Genomic DNA, 21,170 nt, shown 5'->3' on the forward strand with positions numbered 1-21,170 from the left:
ATATTTTGTGAATTATAACTGTCAATATTTTATTTTCGCAAACAATTACCTATCAATATTTTGAAAATCGAGTGCATCTGTGTTATTTTCTCTTCCATGATATACCATGTACATATTACTGCTGTTGAGAAGGTGTAGTTTGGTGGGATAGATAGTCGAGAACTTGGTGGCTGATATATACAGCAGTTCTTCAGATGAACCAGCACCGTGGTCCCAGATTCGGTGGTGAACATCTTGCGCTCAACATCGGACGGTGCCTTACCCTCACATACTGCTATGCCCACACTCTTCAGATTCTGCAATACAGAACCCTCCTTGCCTTCATGTGTCAGTCAAAAGGAACAGAGGCTCCTCACAACCCTCCAGGGAACACGGCGCCAACACCATCAAACAGCGCCTCTAGCTCTCACAATGGCGTGAATTTGGTGAGGAAGGGAGTCCACAAGTTTCTTCCACGTGTGCCATAACCAAGTGGAGCCTCTCATTGGCAGTTACAACTTGTAGAACTGCCAAACTGCGGGAATGTTAGTGCTTACGTTTCTCCCACTGTTACAGAAAATTTCTGGCGTTTTCTGTGGAATAGGACGATTTCTTGGACCAGGTGAGATGCGATCGAGTATGTGAGGGACAAAGTATGAGTGCGGCCCTGTGAACATAGCTGTTCTCACCTTAGTAGATGGGAGTGATCACAGAATACTCATGTTGAAGATGTAGAAGGAACTAGTGTTGTGTTACTGATGGCAGTGCCACTAAAGCAGAGTTACTAAACACAGTTTTCTGAAACTCCATCACCAAAGAGGACGATGTAAATATAAGAGAATTCGAATGTAGAAAAACTGCCAATACGAATAACTTACAAGTAGATATCCTCGGTGTAGTGAAGCAGCTTAAATTGCTTATTAAAGGCAAGTCCACCAGTCCAGATTGTATACCAGTCATGTTCATTTATGAGTACGCTGATAGAATAGTTCCTACCTAGGAATCATATCCAACCACTCGCTTGCTGAAAGATCCATACCCAGAGACTGGGAAGTGGCACAACTCACGTAGATACCCGAGAAAGGAGGCCCATATCATTAACGTCAATTTGCAGTAGAACTTTGGAACATATATTGTGTTTGAATATTATTAATCGCTTCGAAGAAGACTTATAGAAAAATAGGCAGCATGGATTCAGAAATTCTCATGGAGTAATGAAAGCTATCGATAGAGGATGTCAAATCGATTCAATATTTTCCGATTTCCAGAACGTTTTTGGCACCGTCCCTCACAAGCAACTTCCAGTCAGACTGCTTGCGTATGGAGTATCGCGTCAGTTGTGCTCGTGACTTCCTGTCAGAAAACTCACAGTTTGTAGTACCTGACGGAATGTCATTAAGTAAAACGGAAGTAATATCAATCGTTCCTCAAGCAAGTCTTAGAGGCCCTCTGCAGCTCCTAAACTACATAAATGACATACTCGTGGAAGATCATCTGAGCAGCCTTGTTAGATTGTTTGGAGATGATTCTGTCATTTATTATCTTGTAAGGAACAAAAAAAAAAAGTTGACAAAATGTCCGACAGATGGCGCTGGACAGCAAAACGTCAGTGACTGCACATGACAATCGTGTACAAATGAGCTGTAATGAGAGAGAGAATCATTGAAGTGGAGAACATTTGCGGTTTGGGCGTTTCAAAAGATGGCGGAAGATGACGATTGATTTAGTAACGTGTTGTGGACCGACGAAGCTCATTTCACGCTCCGAGGGTCTGTCAACGCCCACAACTGCAGAATTAGGGCTACCGAAAATCCTAGAACTGTCATGGAAACTGCATTGCACGACGAGAAAGTCACAGTATGGATTTACCACATCTACCGTTATGCGGCCTTTTTTCTTCGAGGAAATGCGTGATTCTGGTTTTGTAACTACTACCGTGACGGGTGAGAGGTACGCCGATATGTTACAGAATCGCATCATCCCCAGCCTGGCTGATAAACACCTGCTAGAACGTACGATGTTTATGCAGGATGGCGCTCCACCCCATATTGCTAGACGCGTGAAAGACCTCTTGCGCTCGTCGTTTGGTGATGATCGTGTGCTCAGCCGCCACTTTCGTCATGCTTGGCCTCCCAGGTCCCCAGACCTCAGTCCGTTCGATTATTGGCTTTGGGGTTACCTGAAGTCGCAAGTGTATCGTGATCGACCGACATCTCTAGGGATGCTGAAAGACAACATCCGACGCCAATGCCTTATCATAACTCCAGACATGCTTTACTGTGCTGTTCACAACATTATTCCTCGACTACAGCTATTATTAAGGAATGATGGTGGACATATTGAGCATTTCCTGTAAAGAACATCATCTTTGCTTTGTCTTACTTTGTTATAATAATTATTGCTATTCTGATCAGATGAAGCGCCATCTGTCGGACATTTTTTGAACTTTTGTATTTTTTTGGTTCTAACAAAACCCCATGTCATTCCAAGCATGTGTGTCAATTTGTACGTCTCCATCTACATTATTCCGTGATTTATTCAGTTTTCAAATTTATACTGACTTTTTGATCACCCAGTACATGTGTCTTTTCTTCCTCACATGTAACACATTTATTGTCAAACAATTATTTTTGTATAGTGGTATTGAAACAAAGAGAAACAGAGGAAATCCGTCACACGATTCTGCAGTGCGTGTGTTGTTCCTAATTACGGTGCAAAGTTCCTTTGGACATGCATGCGTGTCTGAGGCCACGGCCACTGCCGCGGCTGCAGCCGTTATGAAATACAAGAAATGTATTCGCGGTTGGGAATCTGGACAACCATCAGCTGTGTAATCGACGGACTGGGCCTCGAACCCGGATTTCCCGCTTATCGCCGTCGGCCGCCTCACAGTTTCGCTGTGCGTGCACGACTCCTGGCCAGACCCAGACCTCCACCTGTCGTCAGCCCTGCGCCTCTTACATCCCTCACGTAAGTTCTCGTACAGGTCAGACGCTGTACTTGAAATTTGCTGCCGGCCGAAGTGGCCGTGCGGTTAAAGGCGCTGCAGTCTGGAACCGCAAGACCGCTACGGTCGCAGGTTCGAATCCTGCCTCGGGCATGGATGTTTGTGATGTCCTTAGGTTAGTTAGGTTTAACTAGTTCTAAGTTCTAGGGGACTAATGACCTCAGCAGTTGAGTCCCATAGTGCTCAGAGCCATTTGAACCATTTTTTTGAAATTTGCTTGCCCAGCATGTATTTATTTATCTATTTATTTATCTCTTGTTCCGGTGATCGATGTTGTGACACTATCACAGGATATGAAACGTGTCAATTTTACAAGCTTTTGGCCAGAATTTATGGTAATACATAAAACAAAACAAAAACAGTAGACAGTAACTTAGGTCCCACTACAAAAAATACATTTTAGAGATAGAGATTACAAAACAAAATCAGTAACTTATATCCCACTACAAAAAAATACATTTTAGAGATAGATAAAGATTACAAAATAATAAGTGTTACAGAGAAATAAATATTGTAAAATATATGTTTACAATAAAAATATTCGGTATTACAAATACAAATTTGGGCATACATTTGCAATTTACAATACAAGAAATGTTAAACACTGTAGTTCAGGAACTCTTCTATTGTATAAAATGATCCTTGCAATAGGATCTGCCTTAAGGTTTTTTTAAACAAGATATCATCATCTACCAAACACTTAATTCTTGAAGGGAGGGCATTAAAAATCTTACAGCCACTGAAATGGACTCCTTCCTGCACCGTATTTAGATTTGGCTGTTCATAGTGGATATCGTGTTTCCTTCTAGTATTGTGACTGTGATATGCACTATTCAGCTTAAAGATGGATTATTCTTTCCTTATAAAGCACATCAAAGAGAATATATATTGCGCAGTGGATGTGAGTACTTCAAGGTTCTTAAAAAGATTCCTGCATGTGTCTCTAGGATGGACTCTGCACATGATCCATATGGCTCTTTTTTGTACACACAGTACTTTTTTAGCCAGTGGCTGATTTCCCCAAAATATAATTCCAAATGCCATAATTGCATGAAAGTAACCATAATACGCTGACTTAATGGTTTCCATATTTCTATAAGAAGAACCAACGCGCAATGCGTATGCACGTCCGAAGGAACATTGTATCGTAATTCGGAACAACACAGGCAATGGAACATCGTATTTATGCGCAGACACAGGGCAAGTGACCTTCAACTAAAATATTTTCCCTGCACTGGAAGATATATAGCGGACGTCACGTGGAAGTTTGCGTCTCTCCGTGAGTCGTACTGTATTGGCCAACCGGTAAGACGACCGCCCGCGATGGGCGGGAAATCCAGGATCAAGTCCCGGTGCGGCATAACATTTCATTGTCGTGAGTCCATTAAACAGCTGATGGTTCTCCATATTCGCAAGTGGGATTACATTTCTTGTATATCTGTAATATGTCGATATAAACTGTCAAGTGATAACACATTTCACAGCAGTGCGACGACTGTATATGTTGCTGTGCGTTTTTTCAAGTCATGTCACTGCAAATAAAATGTTCGGGCATCGACACCTGTCTCTGGAATCGTTATCAGTAATAAGAAAAAGGCCACTGACTGCCAGAGCTGGCAGTGTTTCGTTTCGACGCGATAGCAGCCTCTGGAAACTTCGAGAGAGGGCCGTCATGATGTACCTGTGTGGAAGGGAATTGAGAAACTCGTTGCAAATCCAGACCCAAGGACGAACCAAGTTACGTCAGGCGGCACAAGGAATGTAACAGACGCTCCCACCTCCATACAAGCAAAATATTTTTTTCCCTCCTGATGACGACGGCTGACACAGTTGTCGAAAGCTATAGTGTTGCATTTGAATTGTCACGGCTTGAAAATCGAGAAGACTTTTTTTCAGGTATGTCACCATGAAACACTATGAGGACATACATTATGTGATCTAAAATATCCGGACACCTAGCTGAAAATGACTTACAAGCTCGTGACGCCCTCCACCGCTAATGCTGGAATTCAATATGGTGTTGCCCTACCCTTAGCCTTAATGGCAGTTTCCACTGTCTCAGGCAAACGTTCAATCAGGTGCTGGAACGTTTCTTGGCGAATGGCAGCCCATTCTTCCCGGAATGCTGCACTGAGGAGAAGTATAGATGCCGGTCGGTGAGGCCTGCACCAAAGTCGGCGTTCCAAAACATTCCACAGGTGTTTTATAGGCTTCAGGTCAGGACCCTGTGCAGGTCCGTCCGTTACAGGGATGTTATTGTCGTGTAACCACTCCGCCACAGGCCGTGCATTATGAACAGGTGCTCGATCGTGTTGAAAGATGCAATCGCCATCCCCGAACTGCTCTTCGACAGTGGGAAGCAAGAAGGAGCTTAAAACATCAATGTAGGCCTGTGCTGTGATAGTGCTACGCAAAACAACGAGGGGTGGAAGTCTCCTCCATGAAAAACACGACCACACCATAACATCACCGCCTGGCACTACGCACTGGGCATTCGCCAGACCCACATCCTGCCATCGGATCGCCACATTGCGTACCGTGGTTCGTCACTCCACACAACTTTTTTCCATTGTTCTATCGTCAAAGTTTTACGCTCCTTTCACCAAACGAGGCGCCATTTGGTATTTACCGGCACGATTTGTGGCTTATAAGCAGCCACTCGACCACCAAATCCGAGCTTTCTCACCTCCTGCCTAACTTTCATAGTACTTGCAGTGGATCCTGATGTAGTTTGGAATTCCTGTGTGATTGTCTGGATAGATGTATGCCTATTACACATTACGACTCTCTTCAAGTGTCTGTAGTCTCTGTCAGTCAACAGACGAGGTCCTCCTGTACGCTTTTGCGCTGTGCCTGTCCCTTCACGTTTCCACGTCGGAAACAGTGGACATAGGGACACTTAGGGGTGTGTAAATCTTGCCTACAGCCATACGACGCAAGTGACACCCAATCAGCTGACCACGTTGGAAGTCCGTGAGTTCTGCAGGGCGCCTTAATCTGCTCTCTCATGGTCTGATGATTAATGAGGTCGCTGATATGGAGTACCTGGCAGTAGGTGGCAGCACGATGCACATAATATGGAAAACGTATGTCCGGATACTTTTGATCGCATAGTGTACACAACTCACTCAAAACATTATGACCACTGCCTACCGTGACGTTCGACGCCGTCTGGTCTTGTTGCAGCCACGTGACATGGTAATAAAACGGTGTGAACAGAGGAGACACAAATGGGGGATCACCCTAGCGAAGGTATGGGTTGCAGATGCAGAAATCAATTGAGACAGCAGATTATTATTACACTGAGCATGTAAACGAGTATCCCAAAACGGCGAAGCTCGTTGAATGTTCACATGCTGTTGTCGTGAGCATCTACAAGAAAAGGTAGAAGGACAGTGAAACTGCGACTAGTCGCTGATTGGCTGGACGTCCACGACTTTGTACAGAGTGGGAGGGGGGGGGGAGTTGGGTTTGCGGCGCCTCTGCCTAAAGAGCACAATGCTGGTGCACATGTAAATGTTTTAGAGCACTTGTTCATCATATGTTGTTGAACATGGAGCTCAACACCAGATAACTACAGGTTTTCACATGTTGACCTGACAACATCGTCAGTTACGATTGCAGTGGGCATGAGACTACCAGGATTCGACGGTCGATCAGTGGAAACGTGTCGGCTCTTTGGGTGAAACACATTTTTGCTACACTAGGTCGCTGGTCGTCTCCACACGTTCGATGTGAACGGTGGCTGGCAACGCGCAGCACGATATGGATGCAGGCTGGTGGGAGCAGTATTATGCTTCCGTGGGACTTGTGGTAGTAATCGAAGACACACTGTGGACCGCCTGCACCCTTCATACACGATGTCTTCCCCAGCGGCGATCTCATCTTCCTGCAGTATAATTGTCCGTGTCTTGGAGCCAGAACCGTGCTACAGTCGTTTGATGAGCATTACAGTGAACTCACGTTGATGTTTCGGCGACCAAATTCGCCTGATGTAAATACCATGAAACCCGTCTGACTCACTATCGGGTGCCATCATCTGGAATTACATGATCTAAGCGCAGAGATCTAATGCCACATACCTCCACAAACCTACCAACGAACTTTCAGACCCTTAAAAGCAGAATCGGTGATGTATTTCGTTCCAAAGATGGACAAACAAGCTATTAAGTAGGAGGTCATGATGTTTCGTCTCATCAGTGTAAGTGGGGCTGTGGTTGTAGGCTGACAGGAACAGCCCGCACAGAGTGCATGCACGTCACTACAGACGTTTCTGTCCCACAGGGTGATCGCCAACTACGTCATGTGGCGGGCGGCTGAGGCCCGGGTGAGGTTCATGACGGAGGAGATGCGCGAGCGCCAGCTCGACTACAACTACGCCCTGACCGGCAAGAAAGAGCGGCAACCTCGCTCGAGGGAGTGCGTCGAAATCGTCGCTACTGGGTGAGTTTGATACAACTGCATCAACACACGCAGGTACAGCTGTGCTTATTTTATGGCACATGATAAAGCCCCTGTCAGTAGATCACCAAATTCACAGCTACATTGGTTTTATTTACCTTCGTCGATACTGTTTCGTACCAGAGTTGCAGCTCCATGGTTTTATTTCTTGTTTTTGTTGTTGTTTATGAATACTTGGTATCCGTCCTTTTAGACATGTCCAAAAGTACAGACGCCACGTGGAATCCGCATATGTGATACATGTTATGTAAATTGAAGGTGAACCATGAAGGGGGGGGGGGGGAGGGGAGAAAGGATAGCAAAGGGGAGGGACTATTTATGTCAGCTGCATCGAGACTTTATGCTGAATCAGCGGTGACAAGAGAAAATGTGCGACCAACCGTAATTAGAACCTGGGATCTGCTGCTTACGTGGCAGTTGCATTAACCACAGTGCCATATGGACATTGTGCCTATCACAATTGTGTTGACTGTCTCGGAACACCAATTTGCCTACTCACATTCCCAGCCATCACCACTTGCCCACAGTCCCTGTCCACAACTTCCATGCTCGCTACTTTGAGATTCCCGCCAGAGACTGAATGTAATTATGCATCCACACTGAAGGTGGTGGATTCACTACCCATCGAGGCGAATCAATCATATATGAATGCGTGGCGCCTTGTGTTTCGGTCTGACGTACATTTTCCCTCGTTACCGCTGATTCTGCATAAAGTCCTTACGTGGCTGATATCAACAGCTCCTTTCCTTTCCTTTCCTTTCCTTTCCTTTCCTTTCCTTTCTACTCCTCCACCTTCAGTACATAACATGTTGTTATTGTTATTGTGGTTTTTGTTATTGTTGTGATAGTGGTCTATAGTTCAGAGACAGCTTTGATGCTCCACACTGTGCTACCCATACTATACTGATCATCTATGCAAAACTTTTTCAGCCCCTTCTGAGCCTGCTTACTTTATCTGAGCCTTCGTCTGCCTTTCCAATATTTACTTTCCCTCACATTTCCTTCCATTACCAAACTGATGATTCCTTGATGCATCTGTGTACCACCTTTAGTCAGTTTGTGCCAAAAATTTCCTTTTTTCCTCAGTTTTATACAGTACTTCCTCATTAATTATTTGATGAATCCCCTGATTCTCAACATTTTTCTGTAGCAACACATTCCAAAAGGTTCTAATTTCTTACAGTCTCAACTGCACATTATCCATGTTTCCTTTATGTAGAAGGCTACACTCTAGGCAGAAATCTTCAGAAAAGATTTTCTACCTCTTGAACTTATATTTCTGTTTTCCAAAATGCTATTCATGCTATTGCCAGTCTGCACTTTACACTCTCTCTACTTCAGCAATTATCAGTTACTTTCCTCCCTAAGTGGCAAAACTCGTCTACAGCTTTGTCACATTTTCTATATAATTCTCTGAGCATTTGATGGTTTGAGTACTCTCCATGAACCTGTTTTACTTTTATTAATATTTATCTTACACTGATCAGTCAGAACATTTTGACCACCTACTTAATAGCTGGTATGTCCACCTTTGGCATGGGTAACAGCAGCAGTGCATCATGGTATGGAAGAAATGAGGTCTTGATAGGTCACTGAAGGAAGTTAGCACCAAATTCTGCACAAGTCACCTAATTCCCGTAAATGCTGGTTAGGCGGACGATGGCCTCTGACGCCAAATTCAGTGACATCCCAGATGTGTTCGATCGGATTCAAATTTGGTGTGTTGGGAAGCAGCACATCAGTTGAGAATTGCTACTGTTTTCCTCGATCCACTCTATCACAGTCCTTGCCTTGTGACCTTGTGCTTTATCTTGTTGAAAAATGCCACTGCCGTTGGGAACCATGATCGCGACGAAGGGCTACATGTGGTCTGGCCAGTGTACGATGCCCTTTGGTTGTCACAGTGCCTTGAACGAGCCCCACTGGACCCATGGATGCCCACGTGAATGTTCCCCATAGTATAATAGAGCTACCACTAACTTGTTTCCGCCCATTAGTACAAGTGTCAAGGAGCTGTCCACTGGGAGCCGACGGATTCGCACCCTTCAATCATCTTGATGAGAAAGGTATCGAGATTCATCAGTCCATACAATGCTCTGACACTGCGCCAACGTTCAGTGTCAACGGTCATAAGCCCATTTCATTCGTAGTTATTAGTGTCATGATCTTAGCATTTGCTCAAAGCACTTATTGTTGACTGTGGAGGCCCATTGTTACGAGTGTTCGGTGCACTCTGTGTTCAGACACAGTTGTACTCTGCCCAGCATTAAAGTCTGACCTTAGTTGGGGCACAGTTCGCTGCCTGTCTTGTTTTACTGGTATACTTAGCCTATGATGTCCAACATCTATATAGGGAAGTGTGGCTGCACAACCCTACGATGTCTGCATGTGCTTTCACCTTGGTTTCGCCATATATTGAAGGTATTCACCACAGTGCTCTGTGAAGATCCGACAAGGCGCGAAAATTCCAAAATGCTTGTGCCGAGCCCCTGGGCCATTAAAATCTGCCCGTCGTCAAATTCAGATAGATTGAATGCTTTCCCCACGCATTCTACACATGGACAACACGCTCACTGATAGTACATGCGTCGTGTGTTTGTCTCACTAGCAGCCATTCCTCCCCAGGTGACACTGGTGTCGCCTGGACAGGCTTATATCCATTGTAGGCTGGTCATCATAATGTTCCGGCTGATCAGTGTATAACCACCATACATTCCTTTCACATGGTCTTGTAAGTATTTTTCCATCTCTCATAGAATTACTGCATCAGTGTTCAACCAAGAAATTTTCGTTTCTTCTTGAGCTTCAATTTCCAAGTTTCTCCTTTGCTACCTCTATCAGTTGGTCAATGTACAGACTGAATAACATCATGGAGAGGCTAAAACCCTGACTCACTCCCTCTTAATTACTGCTTGTCTTTCACATCCTTCAAGTCCTAGAACAGGAATCTGATTCCTATACAAAATTCTGGGAATTTTAATACAGCTGTATTCTGGGCATACATTTGTATTAAAATCCACACCTATGTGTATGTTCCACTGTTGTTTCCTTGAATTCTTCCCGGGTCATGTTTGTGTGTGACATGTGGAGCGGTTAATATGAGCGACATTTCTCATGTTCCAGCATGCCGCTGGCTGTGGGCTCCATCTATGTGCGCAGGTTCTTCGACAAGGAGGCCAAGAACGCGGCGCTCGAGATGGTGGACGACATCCGCCAGGAGTTCCTCCACATGCTGCAAGAGGTGGACTGGATGGACGAGGGCACCAAGTATGTCTCACCCTTAGTGTCTGCAAAGAGCCCTAACTATTTTCATTAATATCCCATAAGAAAATTAAAATGGGTAGTGTTACTCCATGAAACACCACTCTCATATTTATCAAACATCGTGAAGATGTTCATCACATAATAGGTATTAAATGATTCAGCTTCCATTCCATTCCCTCATCAGTATTGCTATGATGTGTAACCCCCACAATCATAAGTACTCTCTTTCATTCACATTGGCATGGAAGGAAACAGCCTCACAATATTATCTAGAGGAATTTAATGTCCTGCTGAAAATATATATGCTCTGTCAGTTCATGAAGGTAGCTGGCTGGAGACTGGTGTGAAGATATATGTCTTCTCACCGCATCCCAGATATGCTCTACGGGTGATTAGTCATGGGGCCAGACAGGTCGATGAAGGATCCACACTTTCTTCAAGATAGCTGTGAAGTAACTTGCTGAGTGGATTGTGGCATTTTCCTGCTGGTGTATGCCATTTGGAATCCTGGTCATTAAAGGTATTATATTAGGACTTACCATTCTTGCTACATATTGCTGAATATTCAGCCTCCCTTTAGCTATTTCCAAATCAGTCTTGTTTTTATTACGTTGGATCATAAGTTCGTAGTGTGCTTATTCTTCCTGTTCATGTTCATGTTCAGTGTGCTGAGGAGCGGGCAGAGGTTCAGGGCACTCTCTTGCCAGTGGAATGAGAAACTGCCCCTAAAGGCGAAAGAATCAGCAATGATCAACTGCATGAGAGTGTAGAAGGCAATAGAAACCACTGCATTAAGTAGACATAACGTGTATCCACAGGACATGTGGCCTGTGATTGAAAAAGTGTCATGATGATCTCTCCATTGGCAAAAGATTCCGGAATAGTCCCCCATTCGTATCTCAAGGAGCGAACTGCCAAGGGGGAGGTGAGCATGAGGAAAATATTGAACAATAAATGAAAGGATAAAGTTCTATGACTCGGGGCATAGAATGTCAGAAGCTTGAATGTGGTATGGAAACAAGAAAATCTGAAAAGGGAAATGCAAAGCCTCAGTCTTTAATAGATCAGTGAAGTGAAATGGAAAGAAGACAAGGATTCCTGGTCAAATAAGTATAGGGGAATATGAACAGCAGCAGAAAATGGTATCACAGGAGCAGGGTACGTTATGAATTGGAAGGTAGGGCAGAGAGTGCGTTACTGTGAACAGTTCAGTGATACGGTTGTTCTTATCACAATCGACAGCAAATCAATATCGGCAACAAAGTTCAGGTATAAGTGCCGACGTCGCAAGCTGAAGATGAAGAGACACAGAAAGTATATGGGGGTATTGAAAGGGTAATGCAATACGCAAAGGAACATCAAAATCTAATACTCATGAGAGAGTGGAATGCAGTTGTAGGGCAAGGAGTAGAAGCAAGGTTACAGGAGAATATGGGCTTGGGTCAAGGAAAGAGAGAGGAGAAAGACTAATGAGTTTTGTAATAAAATTCAGCTAGTAATTGCGATTAATCTGTTCAATAACCACAAGAGGAGAAGGCATACTTGGAAAAGGCAGGGTGATAGGGGAAGATTTCAGTTGGATTATATCTTGCTCAGACAGAGATTCTGAAATCAGATACCAGATGGTAAGGCGTACCCAGGAGCAGATATAGACTCAGATCCCAACACATTACTGATGGAGAGTAGGCTGACGTTTAAGACATTAGTCAGGAAGAATCAGTACGCAAAGAAGTGGGATACGGAAGTACTAAGGAATGACAAGATATGCTTGAAGTTTTCTAAGGCTGTGGATACAACAATAAAGAATAGACTAGTAGGAGTACAGTTGAAGAGGAATGCACCTCTCTAAAAAGGGCGATCACAAAAGCTGGAAAGAAAAACATAGGTACAAAGAAGGTAACTGCAAAGAAACCATGGGTAACAGAAGTAGTACTTCAGCAGATCGATGAAAGAAGGAAGTAGAAAAATGTTCAGGGATATTCAGGAATAAAAGAAATACAAGTCGCTCAGGAATGAAATAAACAGGAAGTGCAGGGTGTCTAAGGCGAAATAGCTGCATGAGAAATGTGAAGATATCGAAAAAGAAATGATAGTCGGAAGGACTGACTCAGCATGTAGGAAAGTCAAAACAGCCATCGGTGAAACCAAAAACAAGTGAGGTAACATTAAGAGTGCAACTGGAATTCCATTGTTAAATGCAGAGGAGAAAGCGGGTAGATGGAAAGAGTACATTTAAGGCCTTTATGTGGGAAAGATTTGTCTGATGTGACAGAAGAAGAAACAGAAGTCGATTTAGAAGTGATAGGGGATCCAGTATTAGAATCACAATTTAAGAGAGTTTTGGAGGACTTAAGATCAAATATGGTGGAAGGGATCGATAACATTCCATCACAGTTTCTAAAATCACTGAGAGAAGTGGCAACAAAACGACTATTCACGTTGATGTGTAGAAGGTATGAGGCTGGCAATATACCGTCTGAGTTTCGAAAAATATCATCCACACAGTTCTGAAGACTGCAAGAGCTGACGAGTTCGCGAACTATCGCACAATCAGCTTAACAGCTCATGCATCCAAATTTTCTCGTAACACTAATATACAGAAGAATGGAATAGAAAATTGAGGATGTGTTGGATGACGATCAGTTTAGCTTCAGGAAAGGTAAAGTCACCAGAGAGGAATTCTGACGTTGCGCTTGATAGTGGAAGCAAGACTAAAGACAAATCAAGTCACGTTCATAGGATTTGTCGACCCAGAAAACGCGTTAGACAATGTGAAACAGTACAAGATGTTCGAAATTCTGAGAAAAATGGTAAGCTGTAGGGAGAGACAGGTAATATACAATATGTAGAAGAACGAAGAGGGAATAATAAGAGTGGACGACGAAGAACGAAGCGCTTGGATTAAAAAGGGTGTAAGACAGGGATGTAGTCTTTCGCCCCTACTGTTCAACCTGTACATCGATGAAGCAATAATGGAACTAAAAGAAGGGCGCTGGAGTGGAATTAAAATTCAAGGTGAAAGGGTGTGGATGACACGATTTGCTGATGACATTGCTGTCTTGAGTGAAAGTGAAGAAGAATATATGATCTGCTGAATGGAATAGACAGTCTAATAAGTACAGAATATGGACTGAGACTAAATCGAAGAAAGGAAAAAGTGATGAGAAATAGAAAAAATGAGAACAGCGAGAAACTTCCCTGGATTAATGGTCACGAAGGAGATGAAGTTAAGGAATTCTGCTACCTAGGCAGTAAAACAACCAATGACAGATGGAGTCAGGAGGACACCAAAAGCAGACTAGCACTGGCAAAGGGACACTCCTGGCCAAGAAAAGCCTATAGTATCAAACGTAGGCCTTAATTTGCGGAAGAAATTTCTGAGAATGTACGTTTGGAGCATAACATTGCATGGTAGTGAAACATGGACTGTGAGAAAACAGGAACAGGAAAGAACTGAAGCAATTTACGATGTAGTGATACAGACGAATTTTGAAAGTTAGGTGCACCGATGCGGTAAGGACTGAGGAATCAGAGAGGAAAGGATTATGTGGGAAACACTGACGAAAAGGACAGGATGACAGGACATCTGTTAAGACATCAGGGACTGACTTCCATGGTACTAGAAGGAGCCGTAGATGGCATAAACTGTAGAGGAAGTCTGACATTGGAATACATCCAGCAAACAACTAAGCACGTAGGTTGCAAGTGCTACTTTGAGATGAAGAATTTGGCACAGGAGAGAAATTCATGACAAGCCACTTCAAATCAGTCAGAAGACTGATGATCCAAGAAAAAATGGGGAGGTTTATCATAGTATGCGTTTATTTACCGATGGACATTTTTTTGTAGTTCATTGTTGCTATTTGAGTTTACAGATTGTCATTTTATCATTTGGAAATAGTGAGTGGAGCTGTGGACCATACAAAATAGAGAACTAACTGGAGAAATCGGAACAGTTCTGACATATTGTTAAGTTTGAGTTCAACAGAGGGGTGACAGCAGCCAGGAACATATAGTATGCGCTTTGTATGGTCATAATGCTATTGGACATAGCATGACAAGGAAACTGTTTTCACTTTTTAAGAAGAATCATTGTTCTGTTAAGTGGTTCTCCATGTCACACTCATTTCCTTAAAATATTCTACCGCCATTGGTACCAAATTTAGTAATTAGTTATGTCCTCCCACCATTTTCTGGTATGCTTTTCGAACTTCACATATTTTCGAACTCCATTTCTTGCGTATTCTTCTTTGCCACACACCCTCTTAAGCTTTTGTACTGCGTTTTACATAAAAAATTATGCAAATTAACCTAGTGTTCGGCACTTAACCTGCAGTTCTATTCCATGTCTCTCACTCACGCTCTCCCTCCCATTCACTACTGTACAGCTAGTACCACATGGATATAAAAAATTTATGGAAATTAATTGAATTGATATTCGTCGCATGTGTGGGGTAGTATTTCTTAATTTGCAGCATCCTATTGGTCCGTGAAACCGATGGAATATAGCTTAAAGAAAAGATTGCTAATAAAACACACATCCTGGCACTCGACACCCGACGCCGCCGCCGCCGCCCCCGCCGCAACCGCCGCCGTTGCCGAGAGCCATCGCCGGACGCAAGCCACCACGAGCCCTCACCGCTGCAGGTGAAAGTGGGGTTCATTTTTGTGTATACAGTTAGAATTCTTCCAGTATTATACTGACGTCACAGAACTCCTAGGCGCGCTCACACTGGTGCCATTCGAGATGACGCATAGCTGTGGGGTGGTGGAGCACCAAGAGAGATGTTCCAATGCTTCCTAGAATAGCACAGGGTGCATTGTTCCTCGCGCAACATGAGAGACGTGTCTAACAGTTCTTAACTACACAGCATGACTGGAGCAACACCACGAAGTCCACGCCCGTAGCTGCAAACCCTCGCAAGCGCATCTAACAAGGTTCTCAATCTTATACTGATGTCAGATGACTATGTAAAAATGAGAATCGAGTCGACCTCGTGGAAATTGTATAGTGTCCCAGAAACAGTTAACGCTCGCTTTATGGAAGTCTCAGCTTGTAAGCACGGAAATTCTTGCCCTAACAGAACATGTTTACGAAAATAGCGGAGAATAATATCGAATGCAGTCTTCCTCATGGATCTAATGTGGTACCCCGTCCATCGCGTGTTACCCTTCCTGCTTTCAACACACACAAACGCTCCCTCCGCTAGGTAGACACTCCTATATCCCAGCACAAAGCATGTGAATGAATCGAGCATTATGATTGGCTCTTATCGAATTTACCCACCGAATTACTGATGCCGCCGGTATCGAAACACCATCCGCCTTTTCCTTTTTGCTGCTGACAAGACTTTCAGTGGTTTTCTTACACAGATCGCAATATTGCACTGGCAATTAAATCTTAAAAACTACCATACATATCGTCAAATACAGGAAGACTCTTACTTGGTTACACTGCTCTCCCACCAAGGACAGGAGCTTGAATATTAGAACGTGAAACAGACCTGCAACTCATCAACATATCACTGCGTACCCTATGTAACATCAAATATGGAAAGACTCTTGCTCGGATACACTGCTCTCCCACCAAGGAGAGGAGCTTGAATATTAGCAGGCGAAACCGATCTCCAACCTTGCAATATGTCACCGCGTGCCCTGTTGATGTAGTAAACATATAATTCGTATCCTGCGCCAAACAAAATCATCCCTTTTACATTATTCGTACATATACCGCAAACACGGGCAGTACGATATATATAATCCTCTCACCACTAGAATTTTACTGCAGCCAACGATCACAAGTCATCCACCCCCAACTCACGACCAGAGCTCCCACAGTGGACCAAAGTCGCCCTCAGAACTGTTCTACAAATTCGGGATCGTTTTCCCAGGGCACAAATACGTTACTGTTTCTACTTCGAACCTACTTCCTCGCCTGCTCGCTTTTCTACACACATCTCCAGACTCAGCAATTACAGGAACACATGTAATTTTTGGCATAGTTTGCCATAACATTATACCATTTTCGCGGTATTTTTCGATATGAAGCTCTAGGGAGCATCCTAATGATCGCTATCACAACATAATTCCCAAGGTATAGACTGGAAATTAGTTCTCTCAAATCCAAAACTTTAGCTAGGTGGGGTGAGCTGTAAACCACTGACTAACTAGAAACTTGTTATGTCCATGAAGACATTTCCTCAGCAACTCGAAACAAATAGAGGAAACTGATATTTCCACTCTCGAATACTGATGTCGGTGATGTAGTAGATTCCAAATCATCCCCATAATTTACAAGGTCAGCTAAAGTGTTTCTCATATCTAGAGAACCGGCAAATGTGTCTTCCACATGCTAGATGCACACACCACAGTCGATCTTCTCTGAACCAAATAAAGGGGCTAAATGTGCAGAAGCAGTCAACCGAACAAATTACATGGGCGGGAATAACGATCCAGCACAAATGCACGTCCATATTCAATCTTCTCAAATTTCCACGCAATCACGAAAAGCTATCCAACATATACAAAGTATTAGTTCGCTATTTGGTCGTCTAGGGGACAACACAGTTAATTCTTCTACATCCCTACACTCCAACAGGCATCACCAGTCTGACAGCTCCTGCTGCTAAGAGGAAATGTGAATCACACCCGCACAGGTCACCAGCGGTGCAAGCTGAGCACATAAAGGTTGAATGTTTATCCTAAGAAATAGGTCACATATATATTTTATTTCTGTACTTACAACCAAATGTTACAATTGTGGGTCTCATTTGAACAACATTCGACAGTGAGCGAAGTATCGGAAATACACTCTGTTGATGGCTGTGGCTCTGAAAATAGAAATATCAGTTCCATTCTTATGAATCGACATACTCTTCCCATGCTATCACAGTACTCCACATCAAATCCAAACCTTCCTTACAACTGAACACAGTCATTTCCTTTACACATGTTGGAACACAAACACATACTTTATAAGCCTGATGCTCAAATGCAAACATATCACACACCCCTTACTACTTAGTATAATGATTCGTCAATAACCGATCGCTGGCGATACAAAATAATACTGAGAGAAAATTAACCATGGGTTAAGTGGTACCACCATGTCCTAGAAATAGAGACGCAATCAGCCACATATTAAAAAAGCTTGATCCCTACAACTACTGTATGTTACTGTTACAAGTGGTCATGATTCTACAGGTGCACACAGGCTTTATAAATCGAGGTACGACATTACCTCTGAATGAGGTGGTTTTTCTAACTGGACAAATGCCAAAACGGTGGTGTCTGGGCTGTATACTATCAGCATTCCAGTTACTCGAAGTCCGTGATGCAATCTCATTACAAAATCACTGAATTTTGAAAGTGATTCGCCTAAGGGACGTGGCATGTAAGTGGTATTTGCGACTCCCTCACTCCATCCCAGCTAGATATTTCTATAGTACATGTAATGTATTCTGACTCGATACCGTATCAGAGGTTCTAGGATATATCAACTGAATTATAGGCCATGACTGATTGAGAAAGAATAAAATCAGTAGTTGTAGATGATGTACTGATTGACGTCGTAAGAAAATGTATACAAGCTTTTTTTCAGATCTCTAGTGTTACACTATCTGCTAGAAATGATGCCCATTATTTGGAATCAAGTCTTTCCATTCAGCCACATACCTGTGTCAAATCACACCCACAGGTGAATCATATTTCTGGCACTCTCATATCTCGAACAAAGACAACACTCTCGAGTATGTTAGCTACAGTAAAATTCCAACATGGTTTTAGTCACCCCCCATGCATCTTGCAATTGCTCCCTTTTCTACAGCTTAGCACATCTGATCGTTCCAATTTAAGTCGTCCGTTTAGGACCTGAGACATACCTCATAGTCGTGGGAGACAAACAAATGCAAGGCAGTGTACAAAACGTGTTAGAAAACAATGTTTCAAACAAAAACACAGGGTCACAGGGTGCGCCTCTTGTGAGTTACAGTATAGTCTGTGGGATAAGGTCAAAATCCTACATTATGGGTGATGAAACCTTAAACTGACCACAGCAATGGATCAAAATCTTCATATTTAATAGGATCGTCCTGCAAAAGCAACAGTAGCAGTTTGATAGGTAAATTCGACGATGGACTGGATGTCACGTTAGGAATGCTAGGAGGAATACCAGTCTGAGAAGCATTGTGACAACTCTCTCTCTGCACCAGATCCACATCGCAGCCAAGTGTCATCGTGTGAGCAATGGCATCTAGGTGAGTTCTATATCTGATCAAGTTAGTGGAACTTTTATAGTTCGTTATTTTTCTATGTTGGATGGTCCAGAATAATAATGATAGTATGTTGGGCTGATGGATTCGAATGGACACAGATTTGCTTCAAACTGTAGTATCTGTATCTAGTTTAAGATGTACCACATTGAATGCATTTCCACCGAATGGTTAAAACATGGTCCTGTTGCACTAACTCAGGTAGTTCTGTTTCCACATGGGTTGCAGAGGGTGGTGGATATTTCTTTCTCTGACTTCTGCCCAGTTCCGACTTAAATTGGAAATATCACATGTACCAAGCTGTAGAAATGGGAACAGTTGCAAAATGCGTACGGGGTGACTAAAACAACGTTGGAATTTTACTGTAGCAAACATATTCGAGAACAACGTCCCGTTTTGAGATATGAGAGTGCCAGATATATGGTTCACCTGTTGGTGTGATCCGACGCAGGTGTGTGGGTGAATGGAAAGACTTGATTCCGAATAATGGACATCATTTCTAGCAGATAGTGTAACACTAGATATCTGAAAAGCTCGTGTACATTTTCTTATGACTTCAATCAACACATCATCTATTACTACTGCTTGTATTCCTTCTCAATCAGTCATCGCCTATAACTCAGTGGATATATCGCAGAGCCCTGATATGGAATCGAGTCACAATACATTAAATGTACTATAGAAATATCTAGTTGGGGTGGGGTGAGGGGATCGCAAATACCGCTTACATACTATGTCCCTTAGGCGAATCACTTTCAAAATCCACTGATCTTAGAACGAGGTTGCATTGTGGGCTTCGAGTAACTGGAGAGCTGGTCTCATAATATACACTCCAGTGATCACTGTCTTGGCATTTGTCCAGATAGAAAAAACCACATCATTCAGAGGTAATGTCGTACCTTGATTTATAAAGGTGTGAATTAAGAAAAACTACCCCATACATGTGAAGAATACCAATTTAATTAATTTGCGTAAATTTTTATATCAATGTGGTGTTAGCAGTACAGTAGTGAATGGGAGGGAGGGCATGAGTGGGCAACATGGAGCACAACAGTAGGTTAAGTGCAGAACATTAGGTTAATTTGCATATTTTTAAGTAAAACGCCGTATAATATTTGAAGGGGTGTGTAGCAAAGATGTGAAATTCGACAAGTGTACCAGGAAATGGTGGGAGGACATAACTAATTACTTAATTTTATATCAATGGCAGTAGAATATTTTAAGGAAATGGGTGTGACATGGAAAATCACTTAACAGCACAATAGTTTAAGCGCTGACAAAGGCCCAAACATTAGGTTAAGACACCGAGAGTACAGTGCCAAACATTTGGTTATGCATCATGTTTGCTGCATGCAATTACTTCTTACAAGACCTACGTGTTTCCAGACAGCAGGGAATGACGAGCAAGGGAAATCCAACCCCCACGAATTGACTTTCTTTTATAAATAAATAATATACTCTTGAATTTCCTGTTATGAGATCTTTCCTCTCCACCAATTTCCGTATATTCCATACAATGCCTTGAATGTGCTAAGTTGTTTAAATAAACAATTTTCCACACAATGTCTAAATTGTTTGACCAGTATTCCATACACTACAATCGAATACCCTCCAAATGATAAATCAACTGAGTCTTTTTCCCGCCAATTCCTAGGAAGGGGTGGCGGTCAGGTGACTTAGGTTAGAGGAGGTACCTTTTCTTACCACCATGCTATTAGGTTAGTAGAGGTTGTGTTGCCCTGATGGAATTTGAACTTCCCGCCAGGGAGGCGTGGCGGGGGGGGGGGGGGGGAGTGCGGCCCTTTCCCACTGGAGAGGTTAACTAATTGAACAATTTTATCAAGTGCTCAATCAAATTGATAAGTGTGAAAGAGGGCCTATTCTAATAACTCAGACCTGAAAGTGTACCTGTAGCTGTGAGGGAAACGGGGTTGTGGGGGAGATGGTGGGGTGGGGTGGGGGGAGCAATAGGTTAAGTTGCTGTCAATCAAAAGGAAATGGGGGTGACATGGAAAAGCACTTAACAGAACAATAGGTTTAGTACCTGTCAATCAAAGGAGAACAGCAGGTTCACCCCTGATGTAGGCAACCTGCGATAACAAAATGGCCAATCACTCCCTTTGTGAGAGAGGAATCGAGTCAGAGGGGTTGGGGGAACAATAGGTTAAGTGTGGTGATATGGAAAAGCA

At 43.1% G+C, this 21,170-nt stretch overlaps 2 protein-coding genes across 4 annotated transcripts in view; one reads left to right on the forward strand and one right to left on the reverse strand.

The window, feature by feature from the left end:
- The window catches only part of LOC126427022 (zinc finger protein 99-like), a 458,738-nt gene that overhangs the window by 221,173 nt on the left and 216,395 nt on the right, over positions 1-21,170 (reverse strand). The gene's annotated exons all lie outside the window — the stretch shown is intronic.
- LOC126427021 (neprilysin-2-like) overlaps positions 1-21,170 on the forward strand; it is a 266,242-nt gene that overhangs the window by 190,126 nt on the left and 54,946 nt on the right. For all 3 annotated transcript variants that reach the window (XM_050089185.1, XM_050089183.1, XM_050089184.1), the window contains 2 exons: positions 7,271-7,429; positions 10,571-10,714. In XM_050089185.1, the coding sequence (XP_049945142.1) occupies positions 7,271-7,429; positions 10,571-10,714 (303 nt within the window). The remainder of the gene's footprint in view (positions 1-7,270; positions 7,430-10,570; positions 10,715-21,170) is intronic.

Source organism: Schistocerca serialis, chromosome 11 (genome assembly GCF_023864345.2).
Source record: "Schistocerca serialis cubense isolate TAMUIC-IGC-003099 chromosome 11, iqSchSeri2.2, whole genome shotgun sequence".
NCBI classification, from domain to species: domain Eukaryota; kingdom Metazoa; phylum Arthropoda; class Insecta; order Orthoptera; family Acrididae; genus Schistocerca; species Schistocerca serialis.